Below are 16,154 nucleotides of genomic sequence, written 5' to 3'. Positions count from 1 at the left end.
CACCCAGACAGCCAAGGCAAATATGGTGAGGATTACTGAAAATCTTGTTCATCATATATGAAGGTCTACCAGTCTCAAGAGATCGGACACATCACCCACCAGGTCAATGAATATTTCAGATCTCACCCAAATACACGTTTACAGCCAATTCTTATTAACTAAACTAAAGTTTATTAAAAAAAAAAATTTTTTTGAGGGGGCAGGCAGAAGGGGAGTGAAATAGAGGTGGGCATAACATCCCCTCTGTATCCTCCTATCCTGGTCACACGGGGGCTGGGAGCCAGGACTCCTGGGTTCTTTGCCTGGCTCTGAGAGGGGATGGGGGGCTGGTGGTTAGAGTGGGGGTGGGAGCCAGGACTCCTGGGTTCTGTCCCCGGCTCTGGGAGGGAAGTGGGATCTAGTGGTTAGAGCGGAGTTGGGGGTGGGAGCCAGGACTCCTGGGTTCTCTCCCTGGCTCTAGGAGGGGAGGGGGGACTGGTGGTTACAGCAGGGTGGACTGGGAGCCTGGACTCCTGGGTTCATAGGCACCAACTCTGTGGATAGTCTGGGTCTGGAGCACCCATGGGAGGAAAATGGTGGGTGCTGAGCACCCACCGGCAGCCCCCCTATCGGCATCTCCTCCTCCCTCCACCCCACTCCCACCCACAGCAAACAGCTGTTTGGTGACATGCAGGAGGTTGGGGGGAGAGGAGAGAGGATGTGGTGTGCTGGGGGCAGGGGCAGAACAGGGTGGGAAGAGGTGAGACTAGGGTGGGAGTGTGGCTTTGGGGGAAGGGGTGGAGTGGAGGTGGGGCTGGGGCAGATCCAGGGGTCGCGTGTCTGTGCCTGGGCTCTGTCCCCAGCTCAGGGATGTGAGTGGGGTCTGGGCCAGTCAACCCAACAGCATTAGTAGGAATTGGGCTAAGCCGGGCATGAGCTTCAGCAAGCAATCGGGCATCTTGGGGAGTAGTTTCAGGAACACCCTAAGGAAAGCCACCCACTTGGTGGCTGCGACGCTGTAACTGACCTTCCCATCGATGATGCACACGTCCACTTTATTCTCCCCTTTCCCGGAGACAAAGACCATCTCGCCCCTGTCGCACTCAATGACCAGCCGGGCATTCTCCTGCAGGCAGCCCGGCTCAGCGGAGAAATCCCTAACAGCCACGTTCAAGGCCTCCTTGACCTTCTCGGGAACCCCTGACAGACCCCGCACCTCTCCCCGCATGCTCTGCAGGTTCTCAGTGCTCAGTGGCTGTTCAGAGAGACGCATCCTCTCCCGATACATCACCCAGCTCTTCACCTTCACCTCGTAGCTGGGTTTCCCGTCACAGCAGGTCACGGAGACCTCGCAGTCCCCATCTTCAGAGACCAGCCGCAGCTTCGTCTCATCCCAGACGACGCACATCCCGGGGTTCTCCCGGACGCACTCCGGCTCTTTGGGGAATTCCCTCAGCACCAGATCGAAGCAGCATCTCAGCTCCTTGGTCATCACCTCCCAGGACTCCAGCCTGTGGCGAATTCTCTCCAGGTTCCCCACGCTCAGCCTTTGTGGGCGGGAGCGTAACCTCTCCTGATACACCGTCACCGTGGGCTCCTTCACCTTGTAGCCGGGCTCCCTGTCACCTTCGGACACAGTGATCTCACACTCCCCCTGGCCTGACACAAACACCAGCTCGATGGTCTCATGCCTGATCACCATCCGGGCGTTGCGCTTCACACAGCGGGGCTCCCGGGGGAACTCTGCCAGGGCCCGCTCAAAGCAAGCTCCCAGCTCCTCGTCCAGCAACGCCCACTTCTCCAGTGCATCCCGCACACCCTGCAGAGACTTGGTGCTCAGCTTCTGGGGACGGGACTTTAACCTGGCCAGGTACACCCGGGCCGTTGGCTCTTTCACCTCATAGCAGGTGCCGTTGTCAGAGATCCTGATCTTACATTTGCCCTTCCCAGAGAGGAACGTCAGCTCCATCTCGTCGCTCTGGATCACCATCTCTGCGTTGTTCTGCACACACGGGGGCTCCCGGGGGAACTCAGCCAGGGCCCGCTCAAAGCAAGCTCCCAGCTCCTCGTCCAGCAACGCCCACTTCTCCAGTGCATCCCGCACACCCTGCAGAGACTTGGTGCTCAGCTTCTGGGGACGGGACTTTAACCTGGCCAGGTACACCCGGGCCGTTGGCTCTTTCACCTCATAGCAGGTGCCGTTGTCAGAGATCCTGATCTTACATTTGCCCTTCCCAGAGAGGAACGTCAGCTCCATCTCGTCGCTCTGGATCACCATCTCTGCGTTGTTCTGCACACACGGGGGCTCCCGGGGGAACTCCGCCAGGGCCCGCTCAAAGCAGGCTCCCAGCTCCTCGTCCAGCACTCCCTGAGTCTCCAGCGCATCCCACACATCCTGCAGGGTCTCCACGCTCAGCGGTTGGGGACAGGAGAGTAACCTGGCCAGGTACACATCCCCTGTGGGCTCAGCGACATGGTAGTGGGGTTGCCCGTTGCCATGAGACATTGTGATCTCACACCTGGCGTTTCCAGACCCCCTCGGGTCCTGGCGGTGCATTGCCTCAGCTCACGGGACACGTTACAGAGGGACTCGGGTTTTCCAGCTGCAATGACGCTGAGCTGCCGGCCGTGCTTCACCCGGTGCCCCTAACGCTGGTTCTCTGGTGACGATCTAAGGTGAGGTGAAAAGCACTAGCCGCATGCCTGGGAAATTCCTGCTTCGCCCAGCGCCTGCTCCTCCTGCGACCTGGAAGATGAATGAGAACATCTCAGCTGGGGCTCGATGGGGAGGGACAAAGAGCTACTCGAATCGATACAGCCAGATCCCCAACAGGAGCAACTCAGCATCGCTCCACTGTCAGAGCGACGCACAGTGACCCCAGCTGGGATCTGGCCCCATTTACTCCGGCGGAGCTACGGCCGATTTACACAAATGGTCGATGGACATTCTAAATTGAGTAGCATTTCAAATATATTATTGAAAACCTTGGAGCCCTAAGATCAAAACTAAAATTGAAAGAAGAGGGACCATATTCTGTTCTCAAACATGGCCCCCGGTAACATCAGACCTTTGTGTAGGACCAATGGCAATGAATTAACTATGGTAAAAGGTCCATCTGTCTGGAGATCATCCACAACAGAACCAGAGGCGGCTCCAGGCACCAGCACGCCAAGCGCGTGCCTGGGGCGGCAAGCCTCGGGGGGCGCTCTGCCGGTCACTGCGAGGGTGGCAGGCAGGCTGCCTTCGGTGACATGCCTGCGGAGAGTCCACTGGTCCCGCGACTTCAGCGAACCTCCCGCAGGCTGCCTGCCTACCGTGCTCGGGGCAGCAAAATACCTAGAGCCGCCCCTGAACAGAACCCTTTCATTTGTGGGGGGAGCCATTTTACAAAGGGGTACCTAGATCTAAAATTGAACTGGGAGCTAGATCCTTAGAAGAAGGGGCATTCTGGTTGAAATACTGGAGATGAAACTAGAAGCGGAGGAGCTCTGAAAAGAAATGCAAATATGGATAATGAAGAAAATGGATAACGCAGATAAAAAAATTGATAACCCAGAAACCACTGCTGTCTTGCTGCCAAGCATCACTTCCCTTCTCTGATCGTTTTCCTTTAATTTCTTCAGGACACACACACACACCACTCCCCTAGCAGCAAAATGGGTCCCAGTGCCGCTATAGTGAGCGACTACTAGCCTGTTTTAGAAACCCATCGAGGACACATATATAAGACAAATTGTGAGAGCATTTTAATCTCCCTGGACACTCAGTGATAAACTTGAAAGTTGCCGTACCTAAAAAACAAACTTCAAAACCAGACCTTGGTGTGAAACTGCTGAGCTGGAATCCATTTGCAAGTTTGATTGCATCACACCCGGCCTGAATGGAGACTGGGACTGGCTGGCTCACTACAAAAGATTTTCTCCCTTTTCGTATTCACAACTTCTCACCAATAGTTAGTAATGGGCCACATCCCGCCTGATTGTATTGACCTCGTTAGCACTGGTCCTCTGCACAGTAATGCTACACACCCATCTCTGCAAGTGTATATTTATTGACCTGCCAAACTCCAGCTTGCACTTCTGCATCCAGTGAAGGGGGCTGGAGCCCACCAAAGCTCATGCTCAGATAAATGTGTTAGTCTCTAAGGTGCCAGAAGGATCCTGTTCTTTTTGCTGATACAGACTAACGCGGCTCCTGCTCTGAAACTTATGTTATGTTGTCACTTTTCTTACCTTACTGCTAGCCCGGCACTACAGTCTGGACTCCAGAGGCGAGAACTGCAGAGTGCTCTAATGTGAAAAGACAAAATCCTGGTACGTTAAATCTTTTAGCTGGCAAGGCGGCACGACAACTGGCCAGCTGGCAACCCTAGCACCCCCCACACTCATCCCATCGCCCGCGGTAGGGTGGCAAAGGGGTTGTTCCGGCTGGGGCTGTGAAAATGGCTTCCGAGGGGATGGGGTGTCTTCTAGAGGCAGAGAATTGTGAACTCAGGGCTATGTGGGCTGATCAGAAAAGATGTTTCCTGCCTAGGAGGAAGGATCTGCTTTAGAGTTGGCAGCACCAGCGGCAGGAAATGGGGGATGGGGAGGCTCCATCTCTGCTCACAAAGACAAAACAGTCATCTGGTACCAGTCTAGATCCATCCTCTCTGGAACCCTCTTTCAGGTAGTTGAAAGCAGCTATCAAATCCCCCCTCATTCTTCTCTTCTGCAGACTAAACAAGCCCAGTTCCCTCAGCCTTGCCCCAAAAGTCATGTGCACCAGCCCCCTAATCATTTTTGTTGCCCTTCGCTGGACTCTTTCCAATTTCTCCACATCCTTCTTGTAGTGTGGGGCCCAAAACTGCACACACTACTCCAGATGAAGCCTCACCAGAGTTGAATAGAGGGGAACGATCACGTCCCTCGATCTGCTGGCAATGCCCCTACTTATACAGCCCAAAATGCAGTTAGCCTTCTTGGCAACAAGGACACACTGTCAACTCATATCCAGCTTCTCGTCCGCATAACCCTAGGGTCCTTTTCTGCAGGACTGCTGCCTAGCCACTCGGGTCCCTAGTCTGATAACAGTGATGGGATTCTCCCGTCCTAGTGCAGGACTCTGCACTTGTCCTTATTGAACCTCATCAGGTTTCTTTTGGCCCAGTCCTCTAATTTGTCTAGGTCTCTCTGTAGCCTATCCCTACCCTCCAGCGTATCCACCACTCCTCCCAGCTTAGTGTCATCTGAAAACTTGCTGAGGGTGCAGTCCACGCCATCCTCCAGATCATTAATGAAGATATTGAACAAAACCGGCCCCAGGACTGACCCTTGGGGCACTCCACTCAACACTGGCTGCCAGCTAGCCATGGAGCCGTTGATCATTACCCGTTGAGTCCGACAATCTAGCCAGCTTTCTATCTACCTTATAGTCCATTCATCCAGCCCATACTTCTGTAACTAGCTGGCAAGAATACTGTGGAAGACCATATCAAAAGCTTTGCTAAAGTCAAGGAATAACACATCCACTGCTTTCCCCTCATCCACAGACCCAGTTATCTCCTCAGAGAAGGCAGTTAGGTTACTCAGGCATGACTTCCCCTTGGCTGACTGTTCCTGATCACTTTCCTTTCCTTGAAGTGTTTCAGAATTGATTCCTTCAGGACCTGCTCCATGATTTTCCCAGGGACTGAGGTGAGGCTGACCGGCCTGTAGTTTAAAGACGAGCTCTACATTAGTCTTTTTCCAGTCATCCGGGACCTCCCCCGATCGCCAGGAGTTTTCAGAGATAATGGCCAATGGCTCTGCAATCACATCCGCCAACTCCTTTAGCACCCTCGGGTGCAAGGCATCCAGCCCCATGGGCTTGTGCTCATCCAGCTTTTCTAAACAGTCCTGAAGCACCTCTTTCTCCACAGAGGGCTGGTCACCTCCTCCCCATACTGTGCTGCCCAGTCACCCGAGGCTCAGTCCTGTGCTCCGTGTATTGGAAGTGATGACCCCCATCCCCATCTCCCAGCCTACCTTTCCCCCGGGCAGTGAGGAGCAGGAGTGCTGGAGGCTCCCTAGAAGTGGGGGAACCACCGGCCCTGTCCCCACTCTGCCCCTTCCCCTACATCCGTGCCTCATTTGTTCCTCTCTGTCTCCTCCCCACATCGCTCATTCTTAAGGCAGGAAAAAAGTCATGGGGCTAAGGTCCTCTGGTCCCTCTGTTCAGGTGTCTCTGGAAATGCCCCAGTGATAGGGAAGGATGAAGCATGAAATTTCCATGGAAGTTGGGAAGGGGGCTGATGTTTTTCAGCTGGGTCAGGGTAAACTGAGGCTGGGCCATCTCACAGGGGGCTGGGCTATCATCCCCCCCATGACCCTGCCATAGAGGGAGAGAGTTGGTCATTGGAGCATTTAACCTCCTCAGCTTCTGCAGCTGTGAGTCAGGGCAGTGGCTTCCCTCCGAAATGGAGGGGGTTTGCTGTCAGTCACTAACGAGAGAGGAAAAGGGGGGGATCCGTGAGGAGATTTTCTGTCAGTATTTGATGACTGGGGAACAAACCGGGACCGACTTTTGTATCCATCTTTGAAGACGAACTCAGGACTTGATTCTTAGCTCGTGGCCCCGGTGTCAATCTGGCATCTGATCTGGGCTGGATTCTGATCTCAGTGACCCCTTGTAGGTAGGTGAGATTTCTTCCTTTTCTCCCTTTGTGTCCCCCCCAAGTCTATGATCAACACTGATATTCCCCTGATATCGACAGCCTTACCACCCCTGAACTGAGACCACTTTACCTTGTGTCCCCTTCAGGTGCTGAAAGACGAACAGTCAGAGAATCTGAGCTGAGCCCCGAGGTCTAGGAACCAGGATCTGGGCTCTCCTGAGAAAAGTTGGATGAACTTTGGACGTTTTTAGGGCTGAGCCTTGTCTTGCTCCGGGAAACCTGAAACACCCTGGAGTTCTGCCTCCAAACGGAGCCTGGGCTTCAGCAGAACTTCTCGGCCTTTGCAGGACAAGATTTTTCTTTCCCAACACGGTAGCAAAAAGCAAAGCAGACGTCCCTGAACTGTTGAGTGTCGCCGACCTCCTAAGAGTTCAGGGCAGACTGGAAGCCCCGGGGGAAATGACCAATGAGCTGAGAACATGCATGGACCTCAGCCTGCAGGGGCTCAAGGAAGAGCCCTCAGGCATACACGACAAGGCCCAGATATTGATCCAGTGCAGAGGAACAATTTAAATCTGGAGATGGGGAAATGAGATCTACGTGTATTACAGCAACAGGGTGCGCCACGCCGACATGAAAGAGCCAACCGTGGAGGTTCATCTGGCCTGGCTGCGCTCCCACGCAGAACGGCTCCGTATGGAGAACCTGCTGAGAGTGCAGAACCGACTGCAGGCCGTGGAGAAGACGACCCAAAACTGATGGTTTTAGTCTAGTAATTAGATTCACTTAGCCAGCAACAAAACAGCTTCTACAACACCTTTCTGGCTACCCAGACGCAAAACTGCACTTCCCTTGGCTTAGGGCTGGTTCGGTGCATCTTGCTGGGTTTGTTACTGGCTGTCTTCATGGCTGCAGGCTTCCTGCAAGGTTCTGCAGAGGGATCTGAATTGTTTTCCTTTGGGGAAAAACAATCCAGGTCGGTGTGACCTGGTTCAAAAAGTTTAAGATGAGAGGGGACTTGAAACGATCTAAATATGACAGGGAGAGAAAGACCTCCCTGGGGAACTGATGGGCGTGAGACTGTGACTACCACAACTAGGCCTTATGGCAGGATCTGAGGTCTCTTCCAAGCCTAATCTTCTATGATTCTATGTTCTAGATCGCTCAGGAGCCCTGGTAAGCTGGGCACACGAAGAAACTGTTCACTGTTTTAGGATCAGTTTTCTCTGCAATGCTCTTGTCCTGGATAAATAGTATTTTGCTTAATGAAAGTCACTTGGCCGCTGGATATCCCTGTAATTGTCCCCAGTGATAACAGAACTCTGCCCACAATTTCAACTCCGTCCACCACCCAAGCTCCACCCTGAAGTCTCTCATAAAAGATTGTGCAGATTTTATAATAAACTAATCCCCCTTTCTTGACTGCTTGGAACAACAGCAAAATAGTTAACAATCAAACCTTATAAATAGTCGCCATTAGGTTTCAGAGTTAACATCCTCCTGAAGTGAATGGGGGTAGCTCACAACCTTCAGACATGTTACTGCAGGCTGCCTGCTGATTCAGACAGATGTCACAGCCTCAGTGATACAAGTCTGAATTTTTCATCGTCACCACGAAGGCCAGAGATGAAGTGTTTTAAACGAAAGCTAAGAGGTGGGTTTGTGTGAGTGTGTGTTGAGCCATGTGAGTTCTGAGTTCGCCTCTGCGGTGTGTATCTTGTTATCTGCGGATGGTTATGTATGTGTTGCATAGTTGATCTGTGTGTGTGTGTTGATCTGTGTCTCTGTTGTATGTGTGATTGTGTAGATGTGTCATCTGTGTGCATTTTGTATATGTTTTCATTGTGTCTGTTGAAATTTTGTGTAGGTGCCTGGGGGGGTTGATTTGTGTTGGTTTTGTGAGTGAGCGACGTGTGTTGATCTGTGTCTGCTGCATGCCGGAAAGTTGGTCTGTGTGGTTTTTGAGTACTTGGCTGGCTGGCTGTGGGTGTGGGTGTGGGTGTGTTAAACACCCAACTCACACACCCTCTCACATCCCACCTCCCTCCCTCACGTAGCTTTGAGCTGGGCTCCCAGCCCGTTTGGCTCGGGGAACTCCCAGCTCCGATTACGGTAACCAGAGTCAGCGCCTGTGTTATTCAGAGCTATAAATAAGGGTCTGGGAGCTTGACATTTGGAGAGAAAGTGAAAGCGTCGGTTGTTGTGAAGCAGGGGACAGAAGCTGGGACAATTCCCCCCAGACGCTTCCCCAAACCTGGCAGGTAGGTCACATTCCTCTTCCTTTCCTCATCGTGTCTGCCCCGGCTGTCCCAGCTCAGCTCTGCCATGGTCCCCGTGTCCCTTGATCTCCGTGTCCCCTTGAGAACAGGCTAACTTGTTCTGTGGCCTGAATTACCCCTTGCACTCTGAGCCCCGTGGGAGCTGGGAACACAAGGCCTATGGACGAGAGGAGCCATTTTGCTGTCCCGTCCCACCGCTCAGGGGGTCTGGGGGCAGAGCCACGTTCAGCATCACCTCAAGACAGCTCTGAACGTTCAACGCGTTTCTGCCCCTCTTCCCGCGTTGTCGCCATGAACAGGCCTCAGCTCGAGGGCGGGACCAGGAGCAGGGAGTTCCTACTGCAGGCGAATGTCTTCGCTTCTCCGTGAACCTTACACTCAGTTTGAGGAGTTGTGCGGGGGGTAACAGTCTGGTTGAAGGGCTGTACCAGCTGTAGGAAGAGCTAAATTAAGACCCTGGGCCTGTTCCGGCCGCCCGTTGAGCCCCAGTCCCGTTCTGGCTGCCCGCAGGATTGGCAACCCTCCGGATTGTCCTACAGACTCTAATGAAAGATGCAACAGAGAGTCCTGTGGCACCTTTAAGACTAACAGATGTATTGATATTAGTCTTAAAGGTGCCACAGGACTCTGTTGCTTTTTACAGATCCAGACTAACATGGCTACCCCTCTGATACTTAAAGAAAGATGATGTCATGTGATGAAACCTCCAGGAATATGTCCAACCAAAACCGGCAACCATACCTTGGACTAGGCTCCGGGACAGATCTTTGAAGGCCCTTAGGCCTCAGGGTCCAAGTGAGTGGCCTGTTTAGTAACTCAGGGGGTGGGAGAAGCAAAGGACTTTGGACTCGGTGGCGAGTCAGTCACCGCGGAGGAGGCATGAGATGGGGAGAGCACAGGGGAGCTGGGAAGGATGGGGAGGAGGCGTCTAAATTCAGGGCCCTTCTCAGAACCATGTTCCCTTATGTTCCAGCTGGAAACACCAGTCCCAGGACGGAAGAGCACTCGGGGATGGAGGGACACGGCCCCTTTGCTGGGACCCTGCATCCAGCTGAGACGGACCATTCCTCATGCACACCCAGTAGGCAGCTCCAGGAGCTGGAATTACAGGTGGGAGGCTCAGACGGGCTGTGGTAAGGGGGATTTGGGCACTGGGAACATCAGCAGTTGGGGACACGCGGTGGCCATGAAAACCCCTGGGGTGAAGGTGGCGGGTGTCACGCGCTACCAAGACGGCTTCAGTTGAGTGCAGCGGGGGCGCGGAAGGTTGTGGTTACGTGTGAGGAAGGATCATCCCGTGCTTAGTCAGCCAGGCAGGGACTCGAATCCTGGATAGTCCCACACACAGCTGTGCTGGTGCCCCTCAGACCCGACCCACAGCCCCTGCTAGCCCAGCCCTGCCCCCCCCAGCTCTGCCGGTGCCCCTCACTCCCGACCTGCAGCCCCTGCTAGCCCAGCCCTGCGCCCACCAAGCTCCGCCGGTGCCCCTCACTCCCCACCTGCAGCCCCCTCTCGCAGCCCTGCCCCCCGCAAGCTCCGCCGGTGCCCCTCACTCCCGACCTGCAGCCCCCTCTCGCAGCCCTGCCCCCCCCAGCTCTGCCGGTGTCCCTCACTCCCAACCCGCAGCCTCTGCCAGCCCAGCCCTGGCCTCCCCCCACACACAGCTGTGCCCATATGTTGTGGGGATTCCCTGTATGGAAGAGCTCCACCTAGCAGGCACCCACGATTACGAATCACACTTAACTCACCAGGTCCAAGTTTTGTGACATTCACCAACCTCACTGCCCTCAAACTGAGACCCTTGTCCCTTGCGTCGTCTCCAGGTCTAAGGAATCGCAACAGAGCGTGAGCTGGGCCGTGAGGAACCAGGGGAAACCAGAATGAACTTGGGGCTGAGGAGCTGCGTGAGGCTGATCTTTCACCTCCTGTGGGGAACCTGGAACATCCTGGTGCCCTGCATCCGAACTCAGATTTGGCCAATATTCCTGTCCTTCACCAGGGGTTTGAAGGATGTGGTCAAGGGGGTCTGGAGACTGCTGTTGAGCCAAACACATCAGCAATTGGTGCTGTTACTGCTGCCCGCAGCAATAGGACTCGCGGTACTTTTCTTTCCCCATGGGACAGTGAATTATGAAGCTGGAGAACCAGAATCGTTAAGTGTCATCGACCTCCTAAGAGCGCAGGGCAGACTGGAAGCCCAGGGGAAAATGAGTGAGGACCTGAGAACCTGCCTGGACCTCACCCTGCAGGAATTCATGAGAGAACCCCCAAGCATACAGGACAATGCCCAGATGCTGATCCAGTGCAGAGGAACCGCACTGGAATTTAAATCCGGAGATGGGAAACATGAGATCTATGTATATTACCTCAATGGGGAACCCCGCTACGACATGAAAGAGCCAACCATGGATGTGTATCTATCCCGGCTGCGCTCTCACCCGGAACAGCTGAGTGTTGAGAACCTGCTGAAGGTGCAGAACCGGCTGGAGGCTGGGGGGAAGATGACTGAGGTGCTGAGACGATGCTTTGATCTCACCCTGGAGAGATTCCCCAAGGAGCCGGTGTGCCTGCAGCACAACGCCCGGCTGGTGATCAGCACCGTGGGAATGAGGATGGTCTTTCTCTCTGGAAAAGGGGAGAATGAAATCAACGTGTATCCCGACCACACGGGGCTCATTCAGTACGTGGTCAAAGTGCCAGGATGGGGGGCCTGGCTAGCCAGGAATAAGGTGATCATAGTTCTTGTTACAATCCCAGTCTTCATTTGCCAAATGATCATCTATCAGAAAATTAGGCAATGTCCTTAAAAAACACTTAACTTTAGAACTTTACGTCCACCAAACACTGAGTCCTCCGTCTCCAACCAGACAAATTTCAGTGTTGCCAGCTCTTGTGATTTAATCACAACTGTCACAATAGAAGGAGTTTTCCTGCCATTTATCAGAGAGCTGAGCTTCAAAGTACAAAGTAAGTTTCTAGCTCTTATGGTAGCTGAGAAAGCCATGGGAATGAGACGACTAGTGGCTCAACACTTAGAAATGGAATAAACAGAATCCAGCACAAATACAAAACGGGGAATGCCTGGTTAGGGGGAAGTATTTCAGAAAAGGATCTGGGTGTTATAGCGGATCACACATTGAATACGAGCCAACGATGTGATGTAGGTGCAAAAAACCCCTAATATTCTGGGTGTATTAACAGGAGCATCCAATGTCAGACACAGGAGATCATAGCCCTGCTGGCCTGACGGGGTCTCAGCTGGAGTCCTGTGTCCAGTTCTGGGCACCGCACTAAAAGAAAGATGTGTATCAACTGGACAGAGTCCAGAGGAGACCCACAAAAGTGATAGAAGGTTTGGAAAACCTGAGCTAGTGAAGCAAATGCCAAGACGTCTGTTGATTTCAGGAGGTGCTGTAACAGCTCCAAATGCATATCACAAAAGCATATACACATTATTCCCAAGGGCTAGTCATCTGGCGCCTGAATGCGACAAAATTCATTGCCGTAGAAGCAATGTCCAGTCGTGCACCAAAAATCCAACACACACTTTTCCATTCTGAGCATGGTAACTATGTATTGACCAAGCGACAGGTGCTGATTTTGGTACATACCTAGTTTCTGTGCAATCCACAGGTCCACACGCATGTTCCACTTGCTCTTTCATGCTGTTCCAGCTACTTTGCGTGTACAATTAAAAGAAAAAAAACCTTTACTTAAAAGAAACAAAACAAACCTATAGTGGGCGGAATAGTGAAACCTGAAAGAGCGCAAGTGAAAAGGACGGATTGACGCTACAAGGATGTGGATATAGATCGATATGAAGAGAATGTGAGATGTAGATATGAAGACACAAAGAAGCATAAATGAATCATATGGAGGGTGCAATAAAGGAGAGATAATGAAAGCCTGATATAGACAGAGAGGAAGAGAATAGCAGTGATCAGACTGGTGTGGAGTCGCTGTGATAGACAGATATGAAAAGAGAGTGAGAGATTAGATACGTAAGGAGAAAGGGACAATTTAAGAGATGGAGAGAGTTAGATATATAAAGATACAAAGAGAGCGTCACAGACGAGCAGAGCATAGATACGTGAGTACGTACAAGGATGGCGTAAGGGACTGGGGTGTAGTCGGTCTGGCCTAGTGGTCACAGCTGGGCTGCGGTCTCCCCACCATGGACAGGAGCCACCAGGGCAGAGGTGGAAGCATTGCAAGGCCAAGTCAGGGTGAGGCCGGCTACCAGGTTAGAATCCAGGGGGAAGAATTAGGTCAAGTCAGGCTGGAGCTACAGACCAAAGGTCAGGAGATGAGGCACAGTCCAGCAGGCCACAGGCTGTGTGGCTGCTCAAACTTCCTGGGCTTAATCCTGGGGTTAAGTAGGGGCCCTTGGCCAATCAGAGACCTGCAAGGTGCTGTCACTCTGGGTCTCGTGGGCGGTACTTCCTGCAGTGCCTACTATGCACACTGCTCCCTAACTATGCTGTTACAGGGGCTCCTGGTGGCAGTGTGGGACTATCAGCCTCTCCCAAGCTCTGCAGATGTGGGTTCTAGTCCCTGGGTCCCTAAAAATGGAAGGAAGTGGGAATAGCGGGGTACATGAGAATAGCTTAGGTTGTCTCTTTCCTCCATAAAAATTATTCCAGACCAACATAGGATGCAAATGTAAAGTGGAATAACTACTCTAGAGTAATTCTGCCTGAAGATACTTATTCTGGAATAAGTCTTGTTTCTGTTTAACTTGTCCACTTTTCAAACTGGAACAGGGCACTCTTATTCCAGAAAGCATCTGCCTATGGAGCTATTCCAGAATAGGCAAATTGGATGCGTATGTGTGGGGATGGATGGATGGGGGCGGATGGGTAGATAGTCAGGCATGCATGGAGATGGAGAGATTTCTATAGAGAATTAACAAACTTAGACAAAGACAAGACAACGCCTAGAGCTCCAATAACAGAAAGTGGGTGGATTTTTTCGCTGCTCATTTTCTGAATTGTTAATACTAATGGTGAGATTATAGGCTTGAAGAAGGGAAATGGTTAATGAATCAAACAACACAATCTTCCCTACTGATCCCAATAGGCTGAATACTGAGTCGCGAGCAGTCTTACGTGCTTCAGAAATTCATCCTGCTTCTCCGCTGTTCACAGAGTCCAAAGGAGATCGGCAAACTGCTTAAAAATGCAGCCGATGATTCTTCGCAATGTTGCTGGTCTGATGCAGAGCCAGCGAGTTATCGCCAAGTACTGGTGGGGTTTGGGAACCACAGTTTGGTAAGAGCTGTCAATCCAAGCAAGGAAGGAACCAGCCCCGCTCCCCCAATTAATAGAATAAGCGTGACATTTTTAATGAAGGCTCAGAGAAGAAGCAGTTGGAACAATAACGTCCTCAGTCTAGGGGCAGCGCCCACCAGCAAAGTCTCTGGGCCCAGTCAAACTCCCACGCTGCAGCCTGAGACAAACCAGGAGGGTGTAACAGTGAGACCCCGCTTTCTGGTGGTATTTTATGGGGAGTGCCTGTGCCCTTCTCAGCTGTGTCTGGTTAGTGAACAGGGCTGGCTGGCCTTAATGGGCAGCCTTCCCTGTTATCTGGGTGGGGCCTGGAAACCAGGACTCCTGGGTTCTATCTCCAGCTCTAGGAGGGGAGAGAGGTCTAGTGGTTAGAGCCAGGGAGCTGGCCGAGGGAAGACCTGACCAACCGGATGACCTTTCTCTCTCTGTCTGCAATATAACTTTTGAAAACTGCCTCTGATCCACTCCCAAATCCCAGGGAACGTTCTGGGCATGGAGGGGCAGGACCCTGTTGATTCTGGTGAAAATCGGAGAACCGGAAAAGCCTGGATTTCCACTAAAATGAGGCCCATGGCACACCCCAGTGGCGGAGCCCGAAGAGGAAAGTCTCTGGCACCCTCTGCTGCTGTCAGCACAAATCGCTCACTAGATTTTGTGACCTTTGGGTGGGCTAGGTTGGTGGCGGTTTCAACCTTTTTTTCATTTGCAGACCCCTAAAAAATCCCAAATGGAAGTGCAGACCCCTGTGGAAACCTTAGGCAAAGTCTGCGGACCCCCAGGGGTCTGCGGGCCACAGGTTACCAGTGGGTTGGAGCTTACTCTGCCCTTCAACTTGTCCCTAAAAACGCCTCCCATGGAAAAGCACCTGGGGACCCAGAATTCAGTCACTGAGGGTTTTCAGCAAGGATCGTGCAGGGTCAGCCCCCCCACATTCAAATCCAGACAAAGGACAAAAGGCAGGAACTTAATCCTTAAGTATCAACTTTATAAAGTCTTGTAATGAGAAAGAAACATAATAATCACTTAATTTCTACAACGTAATGTGGCCACTTTATAATCCAGCTACTTTATCGTGACTGTTCTACCTGAACGTAAATAAAGTAACCAAACTGAATCTAGCCAGGTCAGTCCCCAGAGAAACACAGTGAGAAGAAACTCAGGGTTCCCAAACCTTAGGTGGAGTTTACCTGAATCTCCGTCTTTGCTCACCAAAATCTATACACTCGGCTGAGTCAAAAGCAAGGAAACGTCATCTTCCCTCCTCTTGCTTGTAGAAATTTCCACCTGGAATCCAGACAGAGGCTTCCGCATCCTCTGCTGAAATCAGTTCACTAGTCAGCCCACCGCACCGTTTAAGTAGATAGATTCAAAAAGCCTTGTTACTAGAAAAATGCAAAACCGAGGCCAACAAAATCTCGCCGACTGTTTCCCCATCATCACACTGAACGAAGAGACGAGTTTGTGACTCAAACTGGCTCATAGGATTTCGCTAACATAGTTTGCTATTTCACAACATTCAAAGCATAAAATTAAAATAAGACAAATGAATTTTCCCTCCCAATTGCCCCTTTCTGTAACAAACACCGCCAGGGATTCCTTGGCGGAGAGTGAACACTAGCACTGACCTGCTGCAAAAATGCTTTAGAGCCAGGGGGAAACCCAGCCTGATTTCTCCTCCCGTGACTCGGTTTCTCCCGACCCAGCCCAAGGCACATGGCCTTTTGCAAAGAAGCCACTCTGACAACTTGCCCTCCTTGAACTCTGACTCTGGCTACAGGAACCCCATAAATTACCCCTCCCCACTCCAGACACATCTGAGTGTCGAGGGGCCCACCTCCAGCCAAGCTCCCCCAAGCTTGTCACCTGGTCTTCCCCACTCTGGGGACGCCCCCCCCAATCCAGCTCCCTTGCCCCCACCTTTACTTCCAAGCCCGCATCTGCCCACTCCAGCTAACCCCCCACCCCCCAGCCAA

At 52.3% G+C, this 16,154-nt stretch overlaps 2 protein-coding genes and 1 long non-coding RNA gene across 5 annotated transcripts in view; 1 reads left to right on the top strand and 2 right to left on the bottom strand.

The window, feature by feature from the left end:
* Window positions 1-16,154, bottom strand: part of LOC142047630 (uncharacterized) — a 196,075-nt gene that overhangs the window by 15,789 nt on the left and 164,132 nt on the right. The window lies entirely within an intron of this gene.
* On the bottom strand, window positions 414-4,480 carry LOC116821074 (uncharacterized). Its single transcript, XM_032773967.2, has 2 exons — window positions 4,213-4,480; window positions 414-2,725 (listed from the first exon to the last, which is right to left on the bottom strand). The coding sequence occupies exon 2, from the start codon at window positions 2,534-2,536 to the stop codon at window positions 872-874; it is 1,665 nt and encodes a 554-aa protein (XP_032629858.1). The 5' UTR covers window positions 2,537-2,725; window positions 4,213-4,480; the 3' UTR covers window positions 414-871.
* On the top strand, window positions 8,640-15,729 carry LOC116821076 (uncharacterized). 3 transcript variants are annotated; one of them, XM_032773971.2, is made up of 4 exons: window positions 8,640-8,875; window positions 9,537-9,688; window positions 9,867-10,003; window positions 10,717-15,729. In XM_032773971.2, the coding sequence occupies exon 4, from the start codon at window positions 10,774-10,776 to the stop codon at window positions 11,698-11,700; it is 927 nt and encodes a 308-aa protein (XP_032629862.1). In that variant the 5' UTR covers window positions 8,640-8,875; window positions 9,537-9,688; window positions 9,867-10,003; window positions 10,717-10,773; the 3' UTR covers window positions 11,701-15,729. The 3 variants fall into 3 exon arrangements, with proteins under 3 accessions (XP_032629862.1, XP_032629863.1, XP_074927646.1); XM_032773972.2 differs by lacking the exon at window positions 9,537-9,688; XM_075071545.1 differs by lacking the exon at window positions 8,640-8,875 and having other exon boundaries at window positions 9,530-9,688.

This window comes from Chelonoidis abingdonii, chromosome 12, assembly GCF_003597395.2.
Source record: "Chelonoidis abingdonii isolate Lonesome George chromosome 12, CheloAbing_2.0, whole genome shotgun sequence".
In the NCBI taxonomy this organism is placed as follows: domain Eukaryota; kingdom Metazoa; phylum Chordata; order Testudines; family Testudinidae; genus Chelonoidis; species Chelonoidis abingdonii.
The sequence above is the reverse complement of the archived record's forward strand: the minus strand, read 5'-3'. Positions and strand labels throughout refer to the sequence as shown.